This window comes from Convolutriloba macropyga, chromosome 5, assembly GCF_964194025.1.
Source record: "Convolutriloba macropyga chromosome 5, txConMacr16.3, whole genome shotgun sequence".
NCBI lineage: Eukaryota > Metazoa > Xenacoelomorpha > Acoela > Convolutidae > Convolutriloba > Convolutriloba macropyga.
This window is the reverse complement of record NC_134472.1, coordinates 27,114,934-27,136,975: the sequence shown is the minus strand read 5'-3', so window position 1 is coordinate 27,136,975 and position 22,042 is coordinate 27,114,934. Positions and strand designations below refer to the sequence as shown.

Below are 22,042 nucleotides of genomic sequence, written 5' to 3'. Positions count from 1 at the left end.
CAAGGAATTCGAAATGCTAGGGCCGACAGTTACAAAGTACAAAGAAAAGAAGATCTTTAGTTTCGCTTAACTAAGGGAAGAAGATTTACTTATTACAGCTTAATTTGAGTTTGTCCTCAATCGCTCTGAGTGATTTATATATTCTAGCTGATGATTTTACTATCAAATAAACAAGGCATATATTTAATAGCTTTACAATACTACAATAAACATAAACTCCGGATATAAATTTGTATAGTAAATACACTCTAGTAGTTAGCACAGGAAATGTAGTTTACTTCAAACATTGAGGTTTGTTGATTAGTAAAAGTTTACAACAAATAAAAACCGTATAAAGAAAGACAATTATATATACCATATAAAGGAATTTTTCCAAGGAATACTACCCAAATTTTTTTAGGTTCTTACAATAAGGTAAACGAGGCTGAAACTTCCCAACTTCCTGCCTTATCCCACTTTCAGCACAATTATTGTGTGCACAGTTTTTTGCAGCAGTTACGTTTTTTAAAGCATAGAATGCTGCTGATATTGCCAATAATGAGTTTTTTTGATCCATGTTTATTGCGCTAAAACACTTTTTGCACAATATCCATTCAATTTTTTTTTGAAAAATCTATACATCTTTACATCTCAAAAACATCAAATACCAACTAATTTCTCAGATCAATGTTGGGTGGTTCCCTTCATATTTTTTGCCCTTGAACCTCTTTTTTCATAGAAACGCTTTTTTGCATGCTCGGCACTGGGTCCAGATTATTTGTTGTCGTGCTTTTATCGGTGGTTCACAAATTTAAGATATTACTTCAACAGCTGACCGGACAGCATAGGGACCAATCAGTTTCAACTATTTTTCTCCTTAAGATGAATGATATATTACAGGACATTGATACGGATTTTGTGATGCCGTTAACGGTTCCATCGTTATTTGTAATTGGGTATCTATGATGGAGGACGGTTTTTTACTACATCGTTCCCCCTCCCCGCCCCGCCCCCCTAACAACCCAAAAAAGCCAAACTAAATCGAGAAGGCACACAAGCTGACATTACCATCAGTAGTTGTTTTTCCAATTTCTTAACATTGAGATGGACTCCTCCGTCAAAAATTACTGACCCCTAACAAGACAAAAAACTGGCGATGAACTTGCTTTCAAAAGATTTGTTCAAAATTTCTTTTTAAAACATTTTTTAATGCTCGTTCTTGCTCGTTTATTGCTCGTTTCTTTTTTATTGCGCAAACAATTGTGCTTGTTCTTAATATGTGTTCAGTGTCTGTTGTTTTATTTCTTTTCCTATAATCTGTAATTTATATTTATGTCAAGTAACTAGTGACTCCAAATGAAATGGAATTATAATTTTTCGTTCAGATTTTTTGTATTTCAGTGCGGGTTAAATTTTTTGAAATATGAGGCTGGGCAATGAAAACTTTAAAAAAAATGTATAGAATTTTGCAGTTTTAAAAACAAAATATTCTTTTTAAGGTTGCTTATGCAACCAAAAAAAATCGATAAGAGCTTGCAAATTAGTTAATGAATTGCATCTAACAGGTTAACTTGATTAATTTGAGAAAAGGTCTAATGATCCGTGACCCACAGTTTTCGTTGCTGACCCACAGAACCGAAACAATACCGTGACCCACAGTTTTCGTTGCTGTAAGAAATTTTTTAAAGAAATTAAATTTACCAAAGAAATTTGTTTGTCTCGGACGGTTGAGTTTTGTCATTTGAAAAAATACCATGGGCTAATTTCTTGAGAAATTGATAAACTGCCGGAAAATTGGAAGAATTTTAATTAAAAAATGAAAACTGTCGCTCATGTCATTAAAAAAATGGATCTAACGAATCGCTGAGCGGCACAACATGCAAATATTTGTAGCTTTCTCCCCGTCGAATACTGTCACCATTACCGTGTCGCCCCCAAGAATTGCATTTCGAAAGTATGTTTCTATTCAGGTGAAAAAAATTCCCCGTGAGCCAGAAATCGCAAGAAAGTGGAATAAAATGGGGGCTCTAAAACCTGTAATTTTTACCGTATCCGCAATCTATTACGTTCTCACAAAACAATTGGAATCGCCTATTTCTAAAAAGGAAAAATTTGGAATTACAAAAAACTTGATGTCGCCATAAAGACTTCATGTCACTTCGTTTCGCAACCTTTAACGATAATCGGTTTGAGTCCAAACTCGAGTTGAAAAATTGTTTATTTGTGTATAAGACTCAAATGCCTTACTGTAAGGCATCAGTGCAGCCCCTAGATATACACTCCGACTGAAACGTCCTACCAAATGGTACGTTTTGTCAAGTAATTCTGCAAAAAAAATCAATTTGAAGACAACCAAAATTTTTCAAACAAACTTGTAATATTCTCTTGTGGAAAAACTGATTCCAAGGGAACAAACCTCCAGTGACAAAAGAATTATAAACTTCCAGAAAGAACATCAAGTTTTCAAGAAACAGTCCCTACAAACAGTCGTATGCTTCGGAATGCAATGCAATCATATAGACGTAAACATTTTTTTAGATGACTAATAAAACTAAACGCTTCCGTTTACCTGTTTTTTTTTAGAATTTAAGGAGTAAAATACAATTTTAGGTTTTTATTTTTGAACATTTTTTTTTCAATTTCGTTTTCATTTTTGCTACTGCATATAAATCAAAAATTGTCAGCTATTTCAATGAAAACAATGGGAGGCAGTGGAGTTGCCAGCTGATAGTCCGGGCGTCAATCTTAATTTAAATGGATGGGTATTTCAAAATAGCAGTCACACAACCAGAAAATTTTTTGAAATCTTTATAAAGCTGTGAACCTTGCAAAGATGCAGATGATTTTCGAGGCAACTGCATTTTGAGAAAACTAATAAAAACTATATAAACATAGCCGGCAGAGTGCCGGAATAGCTGCGAAATAGACTTGCGTGCCGTAAAATACAGATGGAAAAAGATACAGAAGTGAGTTGATAATAGTTATCGCCGCCGCCTATAAAACTTACAAGTTTATTTCAAAGGAGGTTGTTTTTGGGTGCAAAAAAGTTTCCCTGTCGCGTCTCGAACCGGCGATCTCCGGATTAACAGCCAGTCGCCTTAACCTCTCGGCTGTCGGACCACACAATCTGTTTTCTTACAATCAACTTTGTTTTAGGAACAGATTGTTTCTGAATAACCGCAATTTAGGTCACGCAGAAAGCGTGAAATCAAGCGCGAAAAAGCCATTTAAGCAGTGACGAGACAGAATGTTCTAGAACAAATGTAAAACGAAAATAAAGCGTCAGACGACGAAACAAAAAAACCAAGAGCACCGCAATATAGCTACGCTCAGCTTACAGCTTCGCAGCTATAATCAAACTACAACTACTAAGCGTTAAAAAAAGCTCTATTGATTGTTCACTAGCACTCAAACCTCAAACTTTCTATGTTTTTCGCAAACCTCATATTCAGATTACGTTACTGCCGTTTCATAGCGCTATATTTTTCAGGAAAATATTGTGTTGCTTTAATCCATGCGAGCGGAAGAATGGAAGTGAGGTTCTGAAAATCGGGACAATCTTTGAGGCACAAGGAGACTCGTGGTTCTCTGCTCACACAGCTAGATCCGACATTCCAATAGCAAGAACAAAAACGTTTCCATTTACAAGAGCTTTTATGCAAATAGGAGCAACATCTTTGTTTACGTCAAAAATATAGTTTTGATAATTTTTGGAACTTTTTTAAAAACCAAAAAGAGGCACATAAATCAACATTAGTTAATCTTCTTAAATAAATAATTAGCACAAACAAAAACCGTTTGACAAAAAATAAAAATATTTCTTTTCACTGAGTATTTTTTTACAGCTTTTCCAGAGGTAATAAGACTAAATATAATTATCTAAGTTTTCAGAATAATCACACTCTACCCTAAAATGACTTTTTAAGAAGCGACTTTGTAGAATGAACTAGAACACAGGATTTTCAATAAATAAGCCCTATGATCTTGATGAACTGAATTCCCTGCCCAACGAAAAACAAGATGCAATCGACAAAAAGTTTTAAGAAGAAAGAATGACAGCGATCATTTTTCTTGTGTATATCCATTTTTCAATCCCTATTTTTGAAAATCAGCTTAATCTCTGCATAGCAAAATCCAACTGATTTTACGCTGATTATTATTCATTTTACTTGAGTTTTATTTTAAAATGTTTTGTGAAAAAATAAAGAGTAAAAACGCCAAGCTTTTACGTTTCTCCATTTTTTTATAACTAAGACAGCGGTAAATGTAATCAACCCTAGAAACTTTTTTAAATGGTCAAATTGGTGGTTATGTGAATTTTTAAATGTTTGATTAGCAGATTTCTAATTATTTGAAAGGAGCTGAACTATCAAAAATGTTTTTTTGAGGTTTTGATTTTTTATTCTTTATTCAACAAAAACGTTTACAGTTTGTTATGCAAAACAGAGACATCTTCAAAAAACTGTTTAATTACATGAGGTCAGAAGATCAACATATTGTTGAGCAAACTCTTTTCCTCAAACATTTATGAAAATTGTAAACGATGAACATTTTCAGATTTCGATTTAAAAAGCTTAAATATTTAGCCAATGGCTATATTTTAGCTTAACAACCAATACCGGTTTCCAATAATTGAATTTTTTTTCCCATCAAAAGAAATTCGATTGTATTGGCACTCTTTCCTTTTTGCACGCTGTGTTCACACAATTTTTTTACGTTTTTGAAAACGGGGTTATCATGTAGCACCCAGTGGGCATTAAGTTGCATTGGAGTATATAAACTGGTTTTAGTAATCTTATTGGGCATAGAACGCTCCAGTTGGTAGGCAGACGCAAATTAAAGGTTAAAACGTTAATTTTTTAAGTATTTGAGCAAACTGGCTGCTGTTTTTCTACACCTCGGTTTTCTGAAGTGTTTGTATGGGTAATAACAAACAAACAAATTATAGTGAATTTGAATTTCAGTATTTTTCTATCGCTTTCCGAGATTCAGCGGTCTCTGAAATTACTTAGAGCTTGATTTAATTGCCAAATTTAAATGACACAGAAAAGGCTCTGAGGACATTAGCATCAAACTAGAAAATTAGGAATTTTGCAAACGCTTCTAATTTTTTTTGTCGTTTTAACTTCTGTTTTTCTCGTATATGACCAACAAGGTTTCACCAAAGCCTCCAAAGTAGCTGTTTCGTAATTTTTGCCAAAACGAATTGGTTTTGAAAACTTTATTAAATTTTGCCTATTTTTCGACTGCCTTTGCTGGTCTATTATTCTGAAAATTTCTTCTATGCTAGGTTTTTGGTCTATATCTCCTACGTTTTAGTGCAAAATTTGTGTATTCAACACTCTGATGGTAAAAGTATCAAAAATTTAAATCATAATTTGTGTCGTTTTCGCTCCTACTGTTGAATTGGTCTGCTCGTCAAGACAAAGACTTTCTCTGTATTGTAATTCGGCATTTGTGCTGTTATGATAAGTCTTATTAGTCTTCTTTTTGAATTTATACGATTTTTATTTTTCTCAAGATATCAATACCCGAATTTTAAGCGTTGATAGCTTTTGTGACACTCGTTGACCCGTTTTGGAAAATTTCATCTAAAATCAATATCTAAAACTGCAGCATTCAATCAATAGTGATCAAAGTTGGTAGGGTTGGAGTAGTGTGTCCAAATCGATAGCTGGAGAGAAAGGTGGACAGGGGAGTGTGCTTGGGAGGGGGTATATCAAACTTAAGGTAGGAAGGTTTGTCAAAGATTAAAAACCGCCCTTCACCCCGTGAAATTGTCTCCTCAAATCAGATTCGATGAATCGCATACTTAGAGACTAGTAAGGCGTAGCTCTATAAGAGAGCTTCTCGGCCACTTAATGGGCTACGGGCTTAACCTGTTTTTGAGGACGAGAAGTTAAGAATGTCAAAACCAATATCGGTCAAGCAAAAAATTGCATAAATAAAGACCGCATGACTAATACAATTGCTACTAACTTCGATTGATAGCAATTAACAATCCAAAAGAAGAACTGAATAAATGAGTAAATGAGGACAATTGATCTTGCATCAATGAAATGAGAAAAATTTCTGGAAAGAAAGATTCTGTTAGTAGATAGCGTATTCCTTTTTTGATCTTTTTCTGAAAAACAAGTCAACTTAAATGTGTTCAAACGTCCTGGTGTCCATTTTGATGGGTATAATTTGCAAAGACTGTAGATTTCATTTATAGAAGTGCTTTCGTAGTTTTATTTGGATGTTTCATTGGATTACTCTTTAAACGGATTTCGGAACATAAGGTGCGCTCACACATTACTCGACCTCCTTGTTCCTTTATACTGAAAAAAATAATTCAAAAGAAATGTAAGTTTGATAGTTTAATTAACGTCAGTTTCTAATCTAATGCCTTCATTACTTACAATTGTACAATATTTACAAACGCTTATCAGATAAATCCTATACAAGCTGTGAAGTTAAGAGAAAACTGCTAATCACAATTTTGGTTCCTTCAGCATTAAAACTGCAGTTGGTGTCAACCCTGCATCTAGCAATGTTTGAGAATTGTCATCGTGGACTACCTTGCGGGGATAAGTTGTGATAATTTCCATGTCATAGATCTTCGCCTCATGCAGTATTGCATGTAGGTAGTTCCTCAGATCCCCTATAGTTTCGTCGTGGTACATTTTGGCAATAAAACAGTTCTGTCCGGAAGCAGATCGGATTCTCAGAGTTGACACTGTTTTTATGATCTCTGGATCCACTTTTGACGTGTCCTCTCCTTGTGGGTCCAACTCGTACACTTTCTTCATAAAATTAGTGGCTAAAACTGTTACACCATTACCAGATGCTGAAGCAGCAGTTTTTGGCTGTTCGGGGTCTTCAGTGTTCGGATTTAGTTGAGCTTCAATATCACTTCGAATGTCAATGACTTTTCCATTTTTCACAACAGACAAAGGAAGCTTCCTTGTAAAGTCCTTCGATGTCAAACTATTCCTCCTTCCTTTCATGGAGCCAGATTTGACAACCCGTGAGTCCAAGTCTTGCAGAAGTTTGTGGCCAGAACCTGGAAACAATTCCTTCGGTTGCTCACTTTCCAGGAAATAAGAATCCCTGTGGTCTTTGACTGCAAACGGGATACCATCTGGATAACGCTCTCGAAGCTCCGAGGGGAAATATCCGTCTAGAATATCTCGAATAAATTCATTTGAATATTCATCTGTATATTTACGAAATGGACCCTCGAAAAGAATAAACCCATCCGCGTAAAATTCCAGATTGATTGGTTCTGGAATCTTGAAAGTAGCTCCGGTTTTTGTTTGAGAAACTCTCGCTATTCCATCGCCCACCAGAACATTCAAATCACGGACTCCTTTCAAAATCTGATCAAACGGAATCCTTCTCGAGATATCGACCGAGTTTGCCGGTGTCCAGTCATTATGAGATCCCAACCCTGGGTTCTCTTCGCTTGATAAATCCGGGTCATTCAGTTGTTCTTCTTCTTGGTTCTCTCCAACCCAGATCATCCCGTAGTCTTCAAGGAAACTTTCCATGTCATCAACTTGTTTTTGAAGCGATTCACATTTTTTCTGCATTACGCCTATATTTGTGTTAGAGTATACTTCATTGACCTTATCCAACTCACGCTCTGAAGTTTTCAGACGTTCTTCAAGTTGTTTTATCTTCAGATCTTTCTCAATTATTTCACGTGAATACTGTTGCAGTTGGCTTTCAACCTGGCGCAATCGAGAAGCCATAGAAGTCATCAAAGCTATATCCGGAGCTGAGGGACTGTAAGAACTGCTGTTTCCATTCACTTTCGATCTGGGCGACATTTTGAGCCCATTCGAGGAATTTCTCAGCCTGCTTGTTGGACTCTCATTGTGTACATAATCTGCTATGAATTTATCTAAGCTATCGGGCGTGGGTTCTCTGTTTGCGATATCAACAGTTGTATAGTCACAAAGTAGATTAGGCATATCGATGTCACTATTTTGTTTTCTCGGCGAGGCGAAGTTGTAAGCTTCAGATCCAGAGTGGTAATTGCGACCGTAGAGATTCCTACTTCTCTCGCTCAGTTCGGGCAGTTTAAGCGGATCATCTGAGCTCCGTCTGGCAGTGGTTGGGTTGTGATTTTGCATTCGTCTATGAGACTTCAGCACCGACATTGGGGAAGACATTACTCTTCTAAAAGTAAAATCAGAGGACACATGGTTGGTTGCCAAAAAACGGGTGGTTACTACTGCAGCTCAAAATGTACATGAAGCTCAAAGCATATGTTTCAATGTATCTGCTACTGAAAAAAATAAACTTTTAGAAAAATCTCTCATAGGTCGGCCAAAAAACCATTTTCTGATTCAGTAAGTTATCAAAGCTAATGAATTCAGGTAGTCAGTGTCATGCGACTTGGTCATACGAGCTCGTCAAAACAGACTATCTATCTATTATGCAGGGAAAATCAATCTTAGAAAGTTAAATGGCAAGCGCGTACTATAACGCTCAGAAATTGCATCTATAGTACTAAAAGAAAGACAAATATATAGCTTTTCGACAATCAACAATCTATCACTAATCTAAAGATAACAAGATGGTATAAAAAGATAACATTTCACGAGTGTGCGTGGCACAGAAATTTCCAACAGTCATTAAAAGAGACAGAAACAAGAATGAATTAAACCTTTGCTTAGAAAATTGCAATGAGAAACTAATGTGCAACTCAGAAAGTCATTTGCAACTACGTCATAATAGACAAATGGTCCATTGTGAACTTTTTTCACGTATCTGCGCATTTTTTTCATCATTTTTTGAATTTAGAGTCAATTTTCTCCAAATAGTGGTTTCAGATGGGTTGTAAGCTTTTTAATTTTAATATTTTTCAGCTGAGTGGTTCCTGTTTGATATTGGTCCTTGTCTTGTTCAATTAGAACACTTATGCAAAATTTTATCAGATTTAAACTGTTTTGAGAGACCAATTCTGATCAAGATGTTGAAGTTCTGGCCCTAAATTGGTCCTAACTTCCTCAATCAGTCTTATTTTTTCGGAATTGTTGTCATGGCCATCTGATTTAAAATTTTAAGTAAGGCTGCAGTTATCATTTTATCAGACTAAATTGAAGCTGTTCCTCGGTTTCAATGCTCTCCTTGTATTTTGATGGTTTGTATTTATTCTATTGATTTTTCTATTTGCGGTTTTATTATTTTTGAAGATCTCATAAATATAATATTGCAATCGTTGGGACCCAGAGATCTGTTCCTTTTTGAGAAGTTCATTTTCAACATTCTTCAAGCATTTAAAAAGATATTGTTTGAGATTGGTAGCCGACTTCTTTCAAAATTTTTCTGGCCTCTGCATATAATTCTTAGTTACTGCTGGTAAAAAAGAATTAATATCTCCACATTAAACAGCTGAAATCGAACTTCTTGGTCAAAATTTAAAAAAAAATCACATGAGACAATTCGTTTTATTTGTAATTTTTTTTTTACTGTTTCTCAGAATTTTTACTATTGTTATCTTATTTTACGAGCATAAAAGATTTTAAATGCACAATAACCTGATGTACTCGAACAAATTCAAGTGTAAACCAATTTATTGCAGATCTCATATCTGAAAATCAAACCTCACAACTTTTGGCTCCAAAATTTCAAAAAATTTTCTCGTTAACTTTCAAAAACTTGGATCAAGTTTCAAAAGCACGTCATCAAACAAATGCGTGAACACTACTCGCAAAAAGCGGAGCAGTACAAATCCTAAAAAATAAACCTAATGTCCAAAGAATTGCTCTCGAACGACAGGCGGGTGATAAAAAAAATTTTACCACGCCGGGATTCGAACAATGGACCTCCTGATCCCTAAACAGAAGAACTGCCCACTCGTCTATCAGGCCCTTCTTGCTAAGCTGCAACCGAACTTTTATTAGCAACAAGCTTTACGTCGGAGTGAGAGCAATAGAGATCACTCAAAAATGAAGCACGAAAGCGGGGGAAAAGTCACTTGAGAACTCTTAAGTAGCACTCTAGCTAGAGTTCTCTTAAGAGAACTATACAAAAGCGCAAAAACGGTCAAGCAAAAAATTTGCATAAAGAAAGACCAACACGTTTACAATAATTGCTATGAACTTCGTTCAAGAGCAATAAATAAAATATTGAAAAACTACTGACATTTCAGGACAAGGGTATCGAAAGAAACACAGGACTCTGAACAAAGAGAAACTCAAAAACGAAAAAAAATGCAGACGGACAAGGAAAAACGCACGCAACTTTCAATGCACTCAATACCAACAGCCGCAGAAAAAAATCAAAGAAAATTTATTTGCGCATTAATGGAATAACAAAATTTCTTCAGTCGTCGAGCGCAAAAGTGCAATAAAGAAAAGTCTAATCAGAAGTTAATATCAATATATAAGCAACTCGAAAATTTATAATATTTTCAATATCCATAAATTTCCTCAATACAAAATTGTTCCTTCCAGAAGACACGATAAAAAAGCAACTGAAACCTATTTAACAATTTATTGACCACTTGGAAACAAAGAGAGAGAGAGAGAAATAAATTTTGATGAAAAAATTAACAGTGGTATTATAGCACTTTATGATGTAAAGCAGTCAAAAACCATTTCTCTGCGATAGAGTACAGATAATTTGGCCACAATTTGTCTTGAATATATTGTTTTCAAATCTAACTTTCTCTTGTTAGAGGCCCCCAAAGAATTTCAATTATCAGCCAAGAGGAAAAAAATTTCATATAACAGACACAGGCAAAACGGAAAAGTTGGCGAAGAACTTGAAAAAAATTCTCGAATGTTCTAAAAAATAAGCTAAAACGTCCTAGTTATCGATGTCCTAAAGAAAATTATTTTGTCACAAAAATCAACCTAATAACCCATCTTCAAGTTTAAAGCGGTATAGTAGCGACATTAAGTCCTAAAAAGCGATAGATAACAAATCACCAAATTCAATACGAATTTTCTATGAATGCAGCCAATTACCAATGCATATACCTTACGAACAACGTATCTCAAAACCACTTTAAACAAACAAAAATTACATGACATATGAGAGTGAAATCAACTAAAATCATGTTTGTGTGTGCGAGAGAGGGTAAATGTGTGGAGTTGGAGGGTAAATTTAGTTCTATTTAGTTTTAGATTTGAGTTCTGCACTTGATGATATTTGAATATTACCAATCACACCTTTCTTGAATACACACAAGAGTTTTCAACTTTGGGTGGACAAATAAAGACGACCTATAATAAAGTTCTCATTACAAATTTAATGCTAGAAAAATGCAATTCTAGATTTCTCAAAGCTCTTAGGAAATATCATATAGTTCTAATGGTACTTATAGACTTTCATAGCTTCCAAGAATATAACTCAGATAACAATTTGAAAACAGGCAGCCCATAATATAGTTCCCATTACAAATTGTTCGAAAAATGCAATTCTACGTTTCTCAAAGCTCTCAGGGAAATATTATGTAGTTCTAACTGTACTAAAACGATTTTCATAGCCTCCAAGAAAATAACTCAGATGACAATATGCGTTTGAAATATCCTATGAACTGAACTATAAGCGCCTGAATGAAAAGCAGTTTCTTCTTCCCCAGAGCAAAATTAATTGTTAAAGATAGCATGCGGCGCTAGAGCTATAGAATTGATTTTTCAAGGCAACATACGCATTTGGGCAGTTTCTCTAAGAAGAGCTTCAGTTGCGAACAACGTTTGATGAAACAAAGCTAGGATCTAATTTGTCAGAATCCCTCAATTACTGTGTAAAGAACAGTCAGGCGCACATACCATTAATAAAAAATTTGCACTTAAAATTTGCTTTGGGGAAGACGAAACAGTACGTAATTCAGGTACAATTATAATTCAGGCTCATATAATTCAGTTAATAGACTGTTTGAAATGCCTTTTGTTAATACTATGGCACAAAAAGCTACGCAAACCAGAAGATCTCGAAAAAAATAGCAAATAAGACATTCAATTAAATTAAATCATTAAACTTCCAAATATTTATCTCAAAAACTTGGCAAACAATAATGCAATGCTTAAGGAAGAGGTGAACACTGACAAATAATGCAAAAAAGCCACTGGCCTTTAATTTTTAAATTTTTCATTTCAAAGAAAATACTGAGGTTGCCACGTTTTTACATGCTTTTGAGCATCAGATTTAACTGGATAGACAAATGACATGCCCTACAGGTCTCTTCAGAAACACAACAAAATTTTAGCATACAAGTTTAAGACGGTAGAAGACAGATGGAATCCACGAGACATCTTAAAACTGGGGAACTCATTCTTCCTATTGACTATTTAATTAAGATGAAAAAGGTTGAATTTTATCTGGTAGAAGACAGTGATTTAGCTAACTAAATCACATCAGTCTTCCATGTTTAAGGAAGCAGCAAAAATTCTAGCTTCCTCCAGTCTAGCCCGGCCACTGTTCCTCGCAGAGCCAATTCTTGACGTCGGTGGCTTGTTCTTATATCAGGAGGCAGATTATCTGGAAATTGAAAGAATAATTAAAACCAGCTCTTCAAACATTCAATGAACCACGACTTCCTAGCTGGCAATCTCATCGAAAACAAACGGACTGGAAAATTATTTGAATTTAAAATTATCATGGCAGAAACTTGAACGCTCGCTCATGAAACAAACTCTAGATTGGAATAATCTACCCGAAGAGTTAAAAGCTCACGAACAAAACAAAAACTTCCCCGTCATTTTTTTAATTCCTGTTTAGGTTATCTTACAGATTATAAGGAATATAAATCGTATGGTACCATCAGTTGAAAACTAATTATTTTTTAAAAACTTCGATTAAGAAGCATAACAATCAGAATTTTAGTCGATCTCCGGTAAGAACAGTTAATTTTAATGTTATTTCTTTGAAAAGAAGTAAATTTTCAGTCTATCCTCTATGCACCCTCTTTTGAAGCTATTTGAACGTTTGCACTATTCTTGCCGGCTTAGGGGAATAAAGTATTTTTTTCTGCATTACGTAACAGAAAAATTATGGTATAAAAAGATGGAACAAAGTTCTGGGAACCGATCAGCAATTCAGCACCCGACAACTGTGAGCTCTAATTGCCTAACGCCTCCCGAAATATTGAATAACGTATGCTTATAGAGTGATTTTTATAAAGGGCTACTTCTCAATGAGCTTTGATTTGTATGGGTGGTCTGAATTGATTAGCTGATCACAACTGATGCCCCATTGATTTTAACTTTTGTTTCAACTCGGATCCGACTCCTTCCAACTCTGCTCTTCAATCTCGTACAAGCGGCAGAAAACAAAAAGGGGATCTCTTCAACTTGTTTTTCAAGAGCACAAAAATCATTAAGCTAGTCAAAGCCTCCCACGTCACAAGTGACACGCAATTATTATTCCTACTGATCCTACGATAATAAATAATACTAAAAATTAGGAAGGATTGCGTAGCCGCTTGACTGACTATTAAAACAACTTTGCCGCCTTGCAACGATATTTGAGTTATGCATCAAGACTATCCCAAAAGATATTAATTTTAAAATGCATTTACTATTTACAAAATATGACCGGTCTCTAATTTCCTTTCGATCCTTCAATATCCATACCTCCATCTTTAATCAGCTCGGAAGTTGAAATGGAGCAATTTTGTCGGGACAGAATGTTTTGTTAGTTTTTGACGTTAAGTTGATGTGATGTTTATTAGTAATATTCCTTCCACCGCGATTGTTTAGCGGGATTTGAACCAAATTATTGAGAATAATTTTATCTCGTAACCACGATAAAATAGTAATTTCATTAATCAAGCATAATTTTAAGCAGGCTTTTCTTCAAAACATTTATAATTGTCGAAGAAATTGGTTTCAATTGTTTTGCCCGATAAAAATGTGGACCAAAGTTCTAAAAAGTGAACGAATATTTACACGCTCTATCATTTCCCTTGAAATAGAGATCAGACGAAGCATTTTTAAGTCCCCGTGATTTTTAAGTCACACTGCCTATTGCCGTATAGAATTTTGGAAAAATTATTCAACAGAGTAGATAAGAAATTTTTGAAGTACCTCAGTGTTGTAGTCCATCAATTAATGCTTTACTCTACCTTTCCTACGTCATCTCCCGTATCAAGGAGCTTGGATAGTCGTTTTAACCTATCTGAAATGATATCTTCTAGTAAGGTTTTTATTCAGAATTTTGCTAAGTTTTTTCAAGTGCAGGGTACAAGGTAGAAAAGTTCTGATTTCTGATAACTTATTTTTCTAAGTTAATAGGGGTGCTTGATATAGGCAACCAAACTGTAGTGACGTTAACTGTTCCGGTAGAAGGGGTAGTTCTGGGTAGAAACATGTTCCGATTGTTTATTATTATTATGATGGTGTCAAGAAATTGGTTGTCCATTACTCGTGGTTCTCGTTCCTCCTGTGGGATGGTGGGGTCAACTTCAAACTTCCATGGGAATACCCAGTAAACCTTCGAATTCGTATTGTAGCTCAATTTGCCTGAGTCTCCTTCGCTGACCGCATTGGGTGAATGTTGTGGTGACTTTTCTAACAATGTAATTGGTATTGGTCAGGGTTTTCTACTTTGTATAGGGTATCCATCTCGCCGGTTGTTTTTTTTTCACTGCAATGTTCTCATTTTCTTTCAGGAGAACTTTCTTGTGTTTGAATAGCATGCCTTGTATAAATTGCTTACTGATTCTTCGTTGTCTTTCGTCTGTGCGATCTATGGTTGCGTCGGCGTCGTCTACTTTTGCAAGATTCGCGAGCCGTTGTAGGCCGTTGAGAAAATCGTCAAGCTGTTCAATTATGAGGTCAATCTTTCGGAAATGTAGGTCAAGCTTGAATTTTTTCTTTTATCTTACCCTGCATAGCGGTTGTGTAGGTCTTATAGTGAGTTGTCCAGGTTGTTTCGCGTAGCTTCTGGCAGCCAGAGATAAAAGTAAAGTGCGCTCGTTGATGATGGGCTTCAGGTATTCTTAATACGGCAATGCTTGCTCAAAGCATGCCTTCAAATTGGTCCCAGTTTTCATTTGGTAATCCAGAGAAACGTCTAAGGTGGAGATGAGGAGGGCTTGGGTCTGCCATTATTTTGAGTTTGATTTTGTGTGTATGTGTCAGAAAAGTTAGATCAAAAAACGTAATTAGAAAGTATTTTTATGGACTGTTTTCAAAAAGCAACGGGTTATTTGGTTGGATACTTAAAGTAACTTACTGTTTTTGGTTGAGTTTTTGGGGCATGGTGTTGTAGAAGCCAGCTGAATTCGATGTAAACACTGCTAAGCTGTTGAGTGGTTTTATTCCGGAATAAATTATTTTAACTTAGTTGACTGAGTTGTCTTCGAATGTAACGTTGACTTGAATGGCAGCGGTTGATTGTCAAATAATTTCAACTCTTGCAATTCGGCTATTTATAATTAATAGCATTTTAAAATGAGTTTATTGCAAAATTTAATTAAATCAATGGGTGGGTTTTTGTTTATCGTGTATGTTGAGAGTTTATCTATGCTGAAAAAAAAACGTTCCAAACATCTATCGCGATGTGGCATCTCCCGTATCAAGGAGCTGTGCTAGTGATTTCCAACTATCTGAAATGGTCGTTTAATAAGGGGTTTATTCAGTATTTTGCTTAGTTTTTTCAAGTGCGGGGTACAAGGCAAAAAAGGTCTGATTTCTGCTGACTTATTTTTCTAAGTTAATATTAATAGGGTGCTTGAAATAAGCAACCAAACGGTAGTGCGGTAGTGGTGGTAACTATTCTGGTGTCACGGGTAGTTCTGGGTAGAACCATGTTATCCTGATGGTTAATTACTATTTCGATGGTGACATTATGAACTTGGTTGTCCATTACTTGTGGTTCTCGTTCCTCCTCTGGGATGGTGGGGTCAACTTCAATCTCCCTTGAGTATACCCGGTAAATCTTCGAAATCGCATTGTGACTCAATTGGTCTGAGTCTCATTCGATGAACGTATTGGGTGAATGTTGGGTGAACGTAAGGTGGATTTTCTACTCTGTATAGGGTATTCATCTCGCCTGTCGTTTGTTCATTATGGCAATTTGTGTCGTACAGTTCCCTTATTAATGAAGCAGAAAAAAAATCATTGATCGTAATTGTGGTTTGAATTCTGATTTGTAATTCTGGAGAAAAAGAAAGCCAAAATAGAAAGTCAGAGGAAAGATCATTTGGCATACATTTTCAAAACGATTGGATTAGAAAGCAAGCAAGCAGAATGGTTGGAACGATGATTTTATGTTTCTTGGTATATATTTAGAAAAAGACCAATCGCAACAGTATGTTTTCAACATATTAGCGGTCCGAAAGTAAGATTAAACTTGTGGATAAAGAATTCGAATTTCCCCCAAAGAAAAATTACAACTGCTCTTGAAACAAACTTAGTGCATCACTAATTTTAACCCAAATTTTGTTATGCTTTGAACTGCTTATATATTCTCTCCAAATAAGATATGAGACAAGGTCAAAACTTTGAGCATCAATCTTTCTTTGAGATCTCAAAAATTTCAAAAACTTCACTTATTATCTCATCCAAAATTGGCTCAACAAAAAAGTCCCAATGGTATTAAATTTCAAACCCAAACAAATTTGGAGAGTTGAAACAATATGTACTCAAAACTTCGCAATTGAGAGCTGTTGAAATTCGTATAATAAAAATGAATGCCAAATAGGATTAAAAATTAGTTCCCTACAGTATCATTGAGAGGAAGGTCTGAAATAGTTGTGCCAAAGCACAGACACGCGAATCATGTTTTAATTCACTTTCGCAACCCGCAATTAAAGACTTCGGTGCCCTGGCGCCGAACTCAAAAGTTCAGAGATCGTGCCATTTACTGTACAATTTATCGCTTACCTATGAACCTTTTGAAGCCCACTTTTAATATGCACTTGACCACAGATTGTCATATTTCCCTGTAAGCAAATATAGAACTTCAAACAACGAAATCTAGATCAAAGTGCACAACCAGCACTAAATCAAAAACAAACTTCATTCGGCGTCAGGGAGTATAGTACGTATTAATTACAAAACGTAGTTTCTCACTTTGAAGTGAATACGTAAGCTCACAAGATCGAAAAACGTCAGGCTTGTTACAGTACACGGCTGAGTGTATCAAACTAACAAGTTGTTAACAAAGACAGACCACAAAAAACAACAGAAATTGTTCGAGCGCATCTTGTTCAGATTGTTTAACATTGTTGTTTTCTCAGCTTGACTCTCTTGAAACCAGCAAATCAGATGTTAAATTTGAGAGTCTTCGTTTGATTTTTATGGTCCAAGGCAATTCTTAACAACATCAATCGACTATATACCTTCTTCAAACATCAGTTTACAGACCAATTTATAATCTTGACAAATATTTTGACTAATTTTTCATAACATTACGTGTACACTTTGATAGAAATCTTTGTCTTTGTTTGAGCAACTTTCTTGAGCTCCAAAGACCAAAAAAATTATAAATGTCACTTCATCATCAGCAGAGTTCGAAATTCATCAGGAAAAACGACCTTCAACCTGTGATTCTGTACGCTCCCTCAAACTCGCCAATCAGAACGCAGGTTGACTCTTTAGACAAAGCTAGGAAGTTCCATTACAACATACACAAAACACTTCAACATGAGCAGCGAATCGAGCATCATGTTAAAAGCGACATCGAACTGGCAATGAACGATGAGAAGAGCTGTATGGGCTTAGGAAGGGGTGCCAAATTGAAGAGGGAAAAATCTAGAATGGGGTTGATTGGCCATTTACAATCAGACAACAGTACACATATACACGAGTCTGACCCCATTGATTGGTAAGCTTTCTAGCTATCAGTTTAGCAGCAATTTGAGGCGATCTGGCCAAAATCAGACAATTCATGTGTTCACTATTAACAAGTCAAATCATTTTTAGTACATAATTTCTGCAACGTTTTCGATCATTTTCTCCACAAAACTCTCAAAATTATTCCTCTTCACAGATTCTGGATACGATCTAGCCTAGCCTATTTACCTTTTGAGTGCACAAGAAGGCTATTAGCTTTGCTTGTGGTGGGTGACAAAAATATAAGAGCATGAACAAAATTCATTTATTAGGTGTCTCAAATGCTACACAAGTGCATTGTCCAATATGTTGCTACGGAGTGAAAGGGAGCCCAGCCCCACTCTACAAGCTTCATCAAAATTCCCCCATGCCAATTTACAAGACCTCATCGACGGCTTTGATGCCAAACAAACACAACCTCCAGTCGTTGGTGAACAACTGGATGTAAAACTGTCTGTCTCCCCTTCTCAAACCCTCAACACAAACAGATACTACAATCACAGTACCGCGCCACGAAATCCCAACATTAAAGAAGATAAATCCGTTGGTTTTGAGGCAGAAAACAGGTTGAAATTGGAACGAGATCTGTCATTTGCGATGAATGGCTTCTACAAGGTTCCTCCCAGAACACCCGCAAGCCCACCTCTATTGCCTAACCCTTTTGAGAGGTCATTCTATGAAAAGTCTCCGCGCGAGGACACCAGCAGGGGAAGATATCTGAACAGGAGGGCTCGCGATCAAGTTAAACTTTTCAGGGAGAAACACAAAATGAAAACTAACAAAAAGGACAAATAGATGAATAGAGAGAACAGCAACCCTAGTTTTACTTAGAATGGCACTCTGGACTGTTTTGCCTCTACAGAAACCAGCCTTTAGTTTGATTAAGTACCTGATCATAACACAAAAATTTTGTTTAATAGTTCATTAGTTTCCTCATGAATGTAATTAATGAAATTATGCGATAGCGATACAGTTAGATCGTACAAATCAGAGTTCAATTTTTACGCTTTAAATTTTCTTTTCAATTATCGAGATTGCTGAACTGTTTGCTGATGATTTCTTTTCCATCACTTCTGCAACTAAACATCGAGCGAGAGTAGTGGATAAAACAAGGGATTCAACCACCAGTAAAATTTGTCCCTTTCTCCTAACGCTAATCGCGCATGTCGAATCGGGCCAAATTTTACTGTTTTTTGAATCCCTTGTTTTATCCACTACTATATATTAGCTCTAAATTCAATAAAAAAATCAATTAAAATCCAAAATAAAAACAAAAAAAATCAAAAAATCAAAGCAAAATTTACATTTCACTCTTTAAGAGTGATTCACTCTTATTCGGAGTGATCCCCAGTAGAAAAGATCGCTCTTTTTCGCTCTTAAAGAGTGAATCCCTCTTTTTTGATATTTTTTAAATTTTTTTATACTTTTTATTTCAAATTATCTATACTTTTCAATAAATTTATATTTTCTTTTATTTTTTCTATATTTATTCCATTATTAATAAGAAATGATACAAAATTATAGTATTTACATGAACAACTTTCCTCTGTTTGGTTAATAACTAAAGGACTTACAGCTCTAGGACTTAGCCAACTAGGATTAATTAATTTATCCCCGAAGCGGTTACACCGATCAGTTATATTTCTACTAAATCCTCAAGTCAATTCTATATCTGGATGTTGTTTCTTTACATGAGCCCGTATCCCACCATATCTCACAACAGAAGTACAATATGGACAATTAACTTTAGCTGAAGTACAACTTCTACATGTATACTTACCCTCATCAAAATTATTTAGTGGTTTTATATAATTACACTTATTACAACATCTAGTTAATACTTCTGAGCTGGGGTTAAGGTTAGGGTTAGGGATAAGGTTAGGGTTAGGGATAAGGTTAGGGTTGGGGTTAGGATCTGAGTTAGAGTTATAGTCATAGATAGAACCAGAACCAGAACTAGAGCTAGAACTGGGGTTAGAACCAGAACTAGAACTAGGGTTAGAACTAGAGTTAGAATTAGGGTTAGAACTAGAACTAGGGTTAGAAATAGAATTATAACTAGGGTTAGAACTAGAATTAGAACTAGGGTTAGAACTAGAATTAGAACTAGAACTAGATTCATTTTTTAAAGAACAACCCCATGGGGAAAAATCATTAGCACAAATACCACTTAATATTATATTACCACACATACATTTATCAGTTTTATCTTTATGAAATGATTCATAATGATATTTTAAAACAGCAATGTTTCCACATTTATAGTTACACTCTAAACATTGTAAAAGCATTTTGAATAGATAAAATTATCAGTGAACGAACTTTGTTCGTGGTTTACCAAACTGCTTCGCAGATAATATTAGCTATGCTGTAGAATCGGTGTACAAACTTCGTGGATAATATTTAGCCATGATTTCAATTAAATCTTTAGTATTATCTTTAGATGTGATACACTCTGCTAAATACTTATTTCCTAAAGTATTGAGTGTATTAGTTTTACATCTCTTATCTAAGATCAAATCAAGGTCTAATTCTTTTTTATCTTTAACAAAATTTATAATCTCTTCTCTAAATTCTTCATTATTTATATATAGTTTGTTTAAAAACTTTCCTCCCTTTCTATTCAAAATTCCCATCTCTTCATTGACGAAGTCACAGTTACACTGATCAGTATAACTGCTTCCTTGATCTATATATTCCTCTTGGATCATGGAACCTGCTTCGCAGATCGAGGAATCGGACTTTGTCCGTGTTTCACCTTCCAACTCCGTATCCAACATTAACTAATGTATTTACTCTACTCAACATTGTGCTTGCTCCCATTGCTACAGTTCCAGCATTTCTTGATATTGAATCAGGATAAAAACAATTAAATAAAAATAAACCTGTGCCTATAATTCCACCAATATTTGATAAAATTTTCATACCCTTTCCTTTAATCATCTCTTTTGTTAAAACATCATTCTGAATTTTAATATTATTTAAAGTAAGAAGTTTATTAAAATAAAACTGATAATTATCATGATTAATAACATTTCTATCTGTTGCATTAATCATTAGTGGTTTCATATATGCTATAAGTTTATTTATATCTTCTCTTTCTAAATCATCTTTTAAACTAAGAGCTTTTAAATCAAGGAAACCAACTCTTGAATCATATATCATTGTTCTATTACTACTAATAATAATAAAAGTATTTTCCTTTTTATTATATTTAATTATACCATAACGAAGTTCATCTGACATTCCATCTATACAATTATAATAGTTACTATTTAATTCACTAATTATTTTATTGAAATCATGTTCACATTTATATATCTCATTAAAGTTTTTAAATAGGTCAGGTCCAATAAAAGTTGTTAAATAAATAGTATCACAACTCATTCTTGCTGTATTAATTATTTGAGCTGGTTTATGACACATTACAATCATTTGAATATTATAATGTCTACCTTCAGTAAAATAATAACCTATATCCTTATTTAACCTATCACCCATATCATCAAGTACTATTACACAATTTTGTAATTTATGCATATTATTTTTTGTGATCATATTTATATCACATTTATTAAACCCAGTATAAAACTTATTACACTCAGGATCTATCCAGTCTCTGTCATCTTTACAAACTATAACTATGGACCTTTGGTCTTGATCTTGAAATTGATGTTGAACTTGATCTTGAACTTGATGTTGAACTTGATCTTGAACTTGATGTTGAACTTGATGTTGAACTTGATCTTGAATTTGATGTTGAACTTGATCTTGAACTTGATCATGGTCTAAGTATAACTTTAAGTATTGTCTAATAAAATATGTTTTACCCGTTCCAGTTCCACCATAAACAATAGTATGTAGTGGTGACTTTTCATATTCAAATCTAACTAGACTCCTATTCATAAATCCACCAAAGCTTTCTTCTAGTTTTGTATATTTACTTGGTCTTGAATCATATATTATATAACAAATTGCAATTATAATAATAAAAATAAAAACTGCACTACCTGTTTCCATTTTTATATAATAAATATAGATTTGATTTAGATTTAGACTTATAGACTTAGATTTAATAAATTTATTATATAAAAATGCTCATCCTAACTTTTGAGGAATTCAATAATAAATTTAATATTGATAATAATGCTATGAGTGATATCAGAATAAAAGATATAGGTAAAGATATAAGTCTAACACCAATTGAGATTGTAATGAGAGATAAACCAGAAATGGTAAGTGAAACTAACTCTAACATTATTGTAAATCTACATCCAACTGAA

At 34.7% G+C, this 22,042-nt stretch overlaps 2 protein-coding genes across 2 annotated transcripts; one reads left to right on the top strand and one right to left on the bottom strand.

Annotated features, from left to right (window-relative positions):
* Positions 1-6,325: 6,325 nt before the first annotated feature.
* On the bottom strand, positions 6,326-8,406 carry LOC142339913 (UBX domain-containing protein 11-like). Its single transcript, XM_075390273.1, has one exon. The coding sequence runs from the start codon at positions 8,136-8,138 to the stop codon at positions 6,453-6,455; it is 1,686 nt and encodes a 561-aa protein (XP_075246388.1). The 5' UTR covers positions 8,139-8,406; the 3' UTR covers positions 6,326-6,452.
* Positions 8,407-16,986: 8,580 nt separating this feature from the next.
* On the top strand, positions 16,987-18,772 carry LOC142339912 (uncharacterized). Its single transcript, XM_075390272.1, has 2 exons — positions 16,987-17,751; positions 18,032-18,772. Exons 1-2 carry the CDS (start codon positions 17,414-17,416, stop codon positions 18,552-18,554), a joined length of 861 nt encoding a protein of 286 aa, XP_075246387.1. The 5' UTR covers positions 16,987-17,413; the 3' UTR covers positions 18,555-18,772.
* Positions 18,773-22,042: the final 3,270 nt, after the last annotated feature.

What these genes read in the sequence shown, in the direction of transcription:
- LOC142339913 (XM_075390273.1), bottom strand. Translation starts at nt 8,138, where the DNA reads ATGTCTTCCCCAATGTCGGTGCTGAAGTCTCATAGACGAATGCAAAAT.
- LOC142339912 (XM_075390272.1), top strand. Translation starts at nt 17,414, where the DNA reads ATGTCACTTCATCATCAGCAGAGTTCGAAATTCATCAGGAAAAACGAC. An exon ending in GAGTCTGACCCCATTGATTG is followed by an intron (nt 17,752 to 18,031) that starts GTAAGCTTTCTA and finishes TTCATTTATTAG; the next exon opens with GTGTCTCAAATGCTACACAA.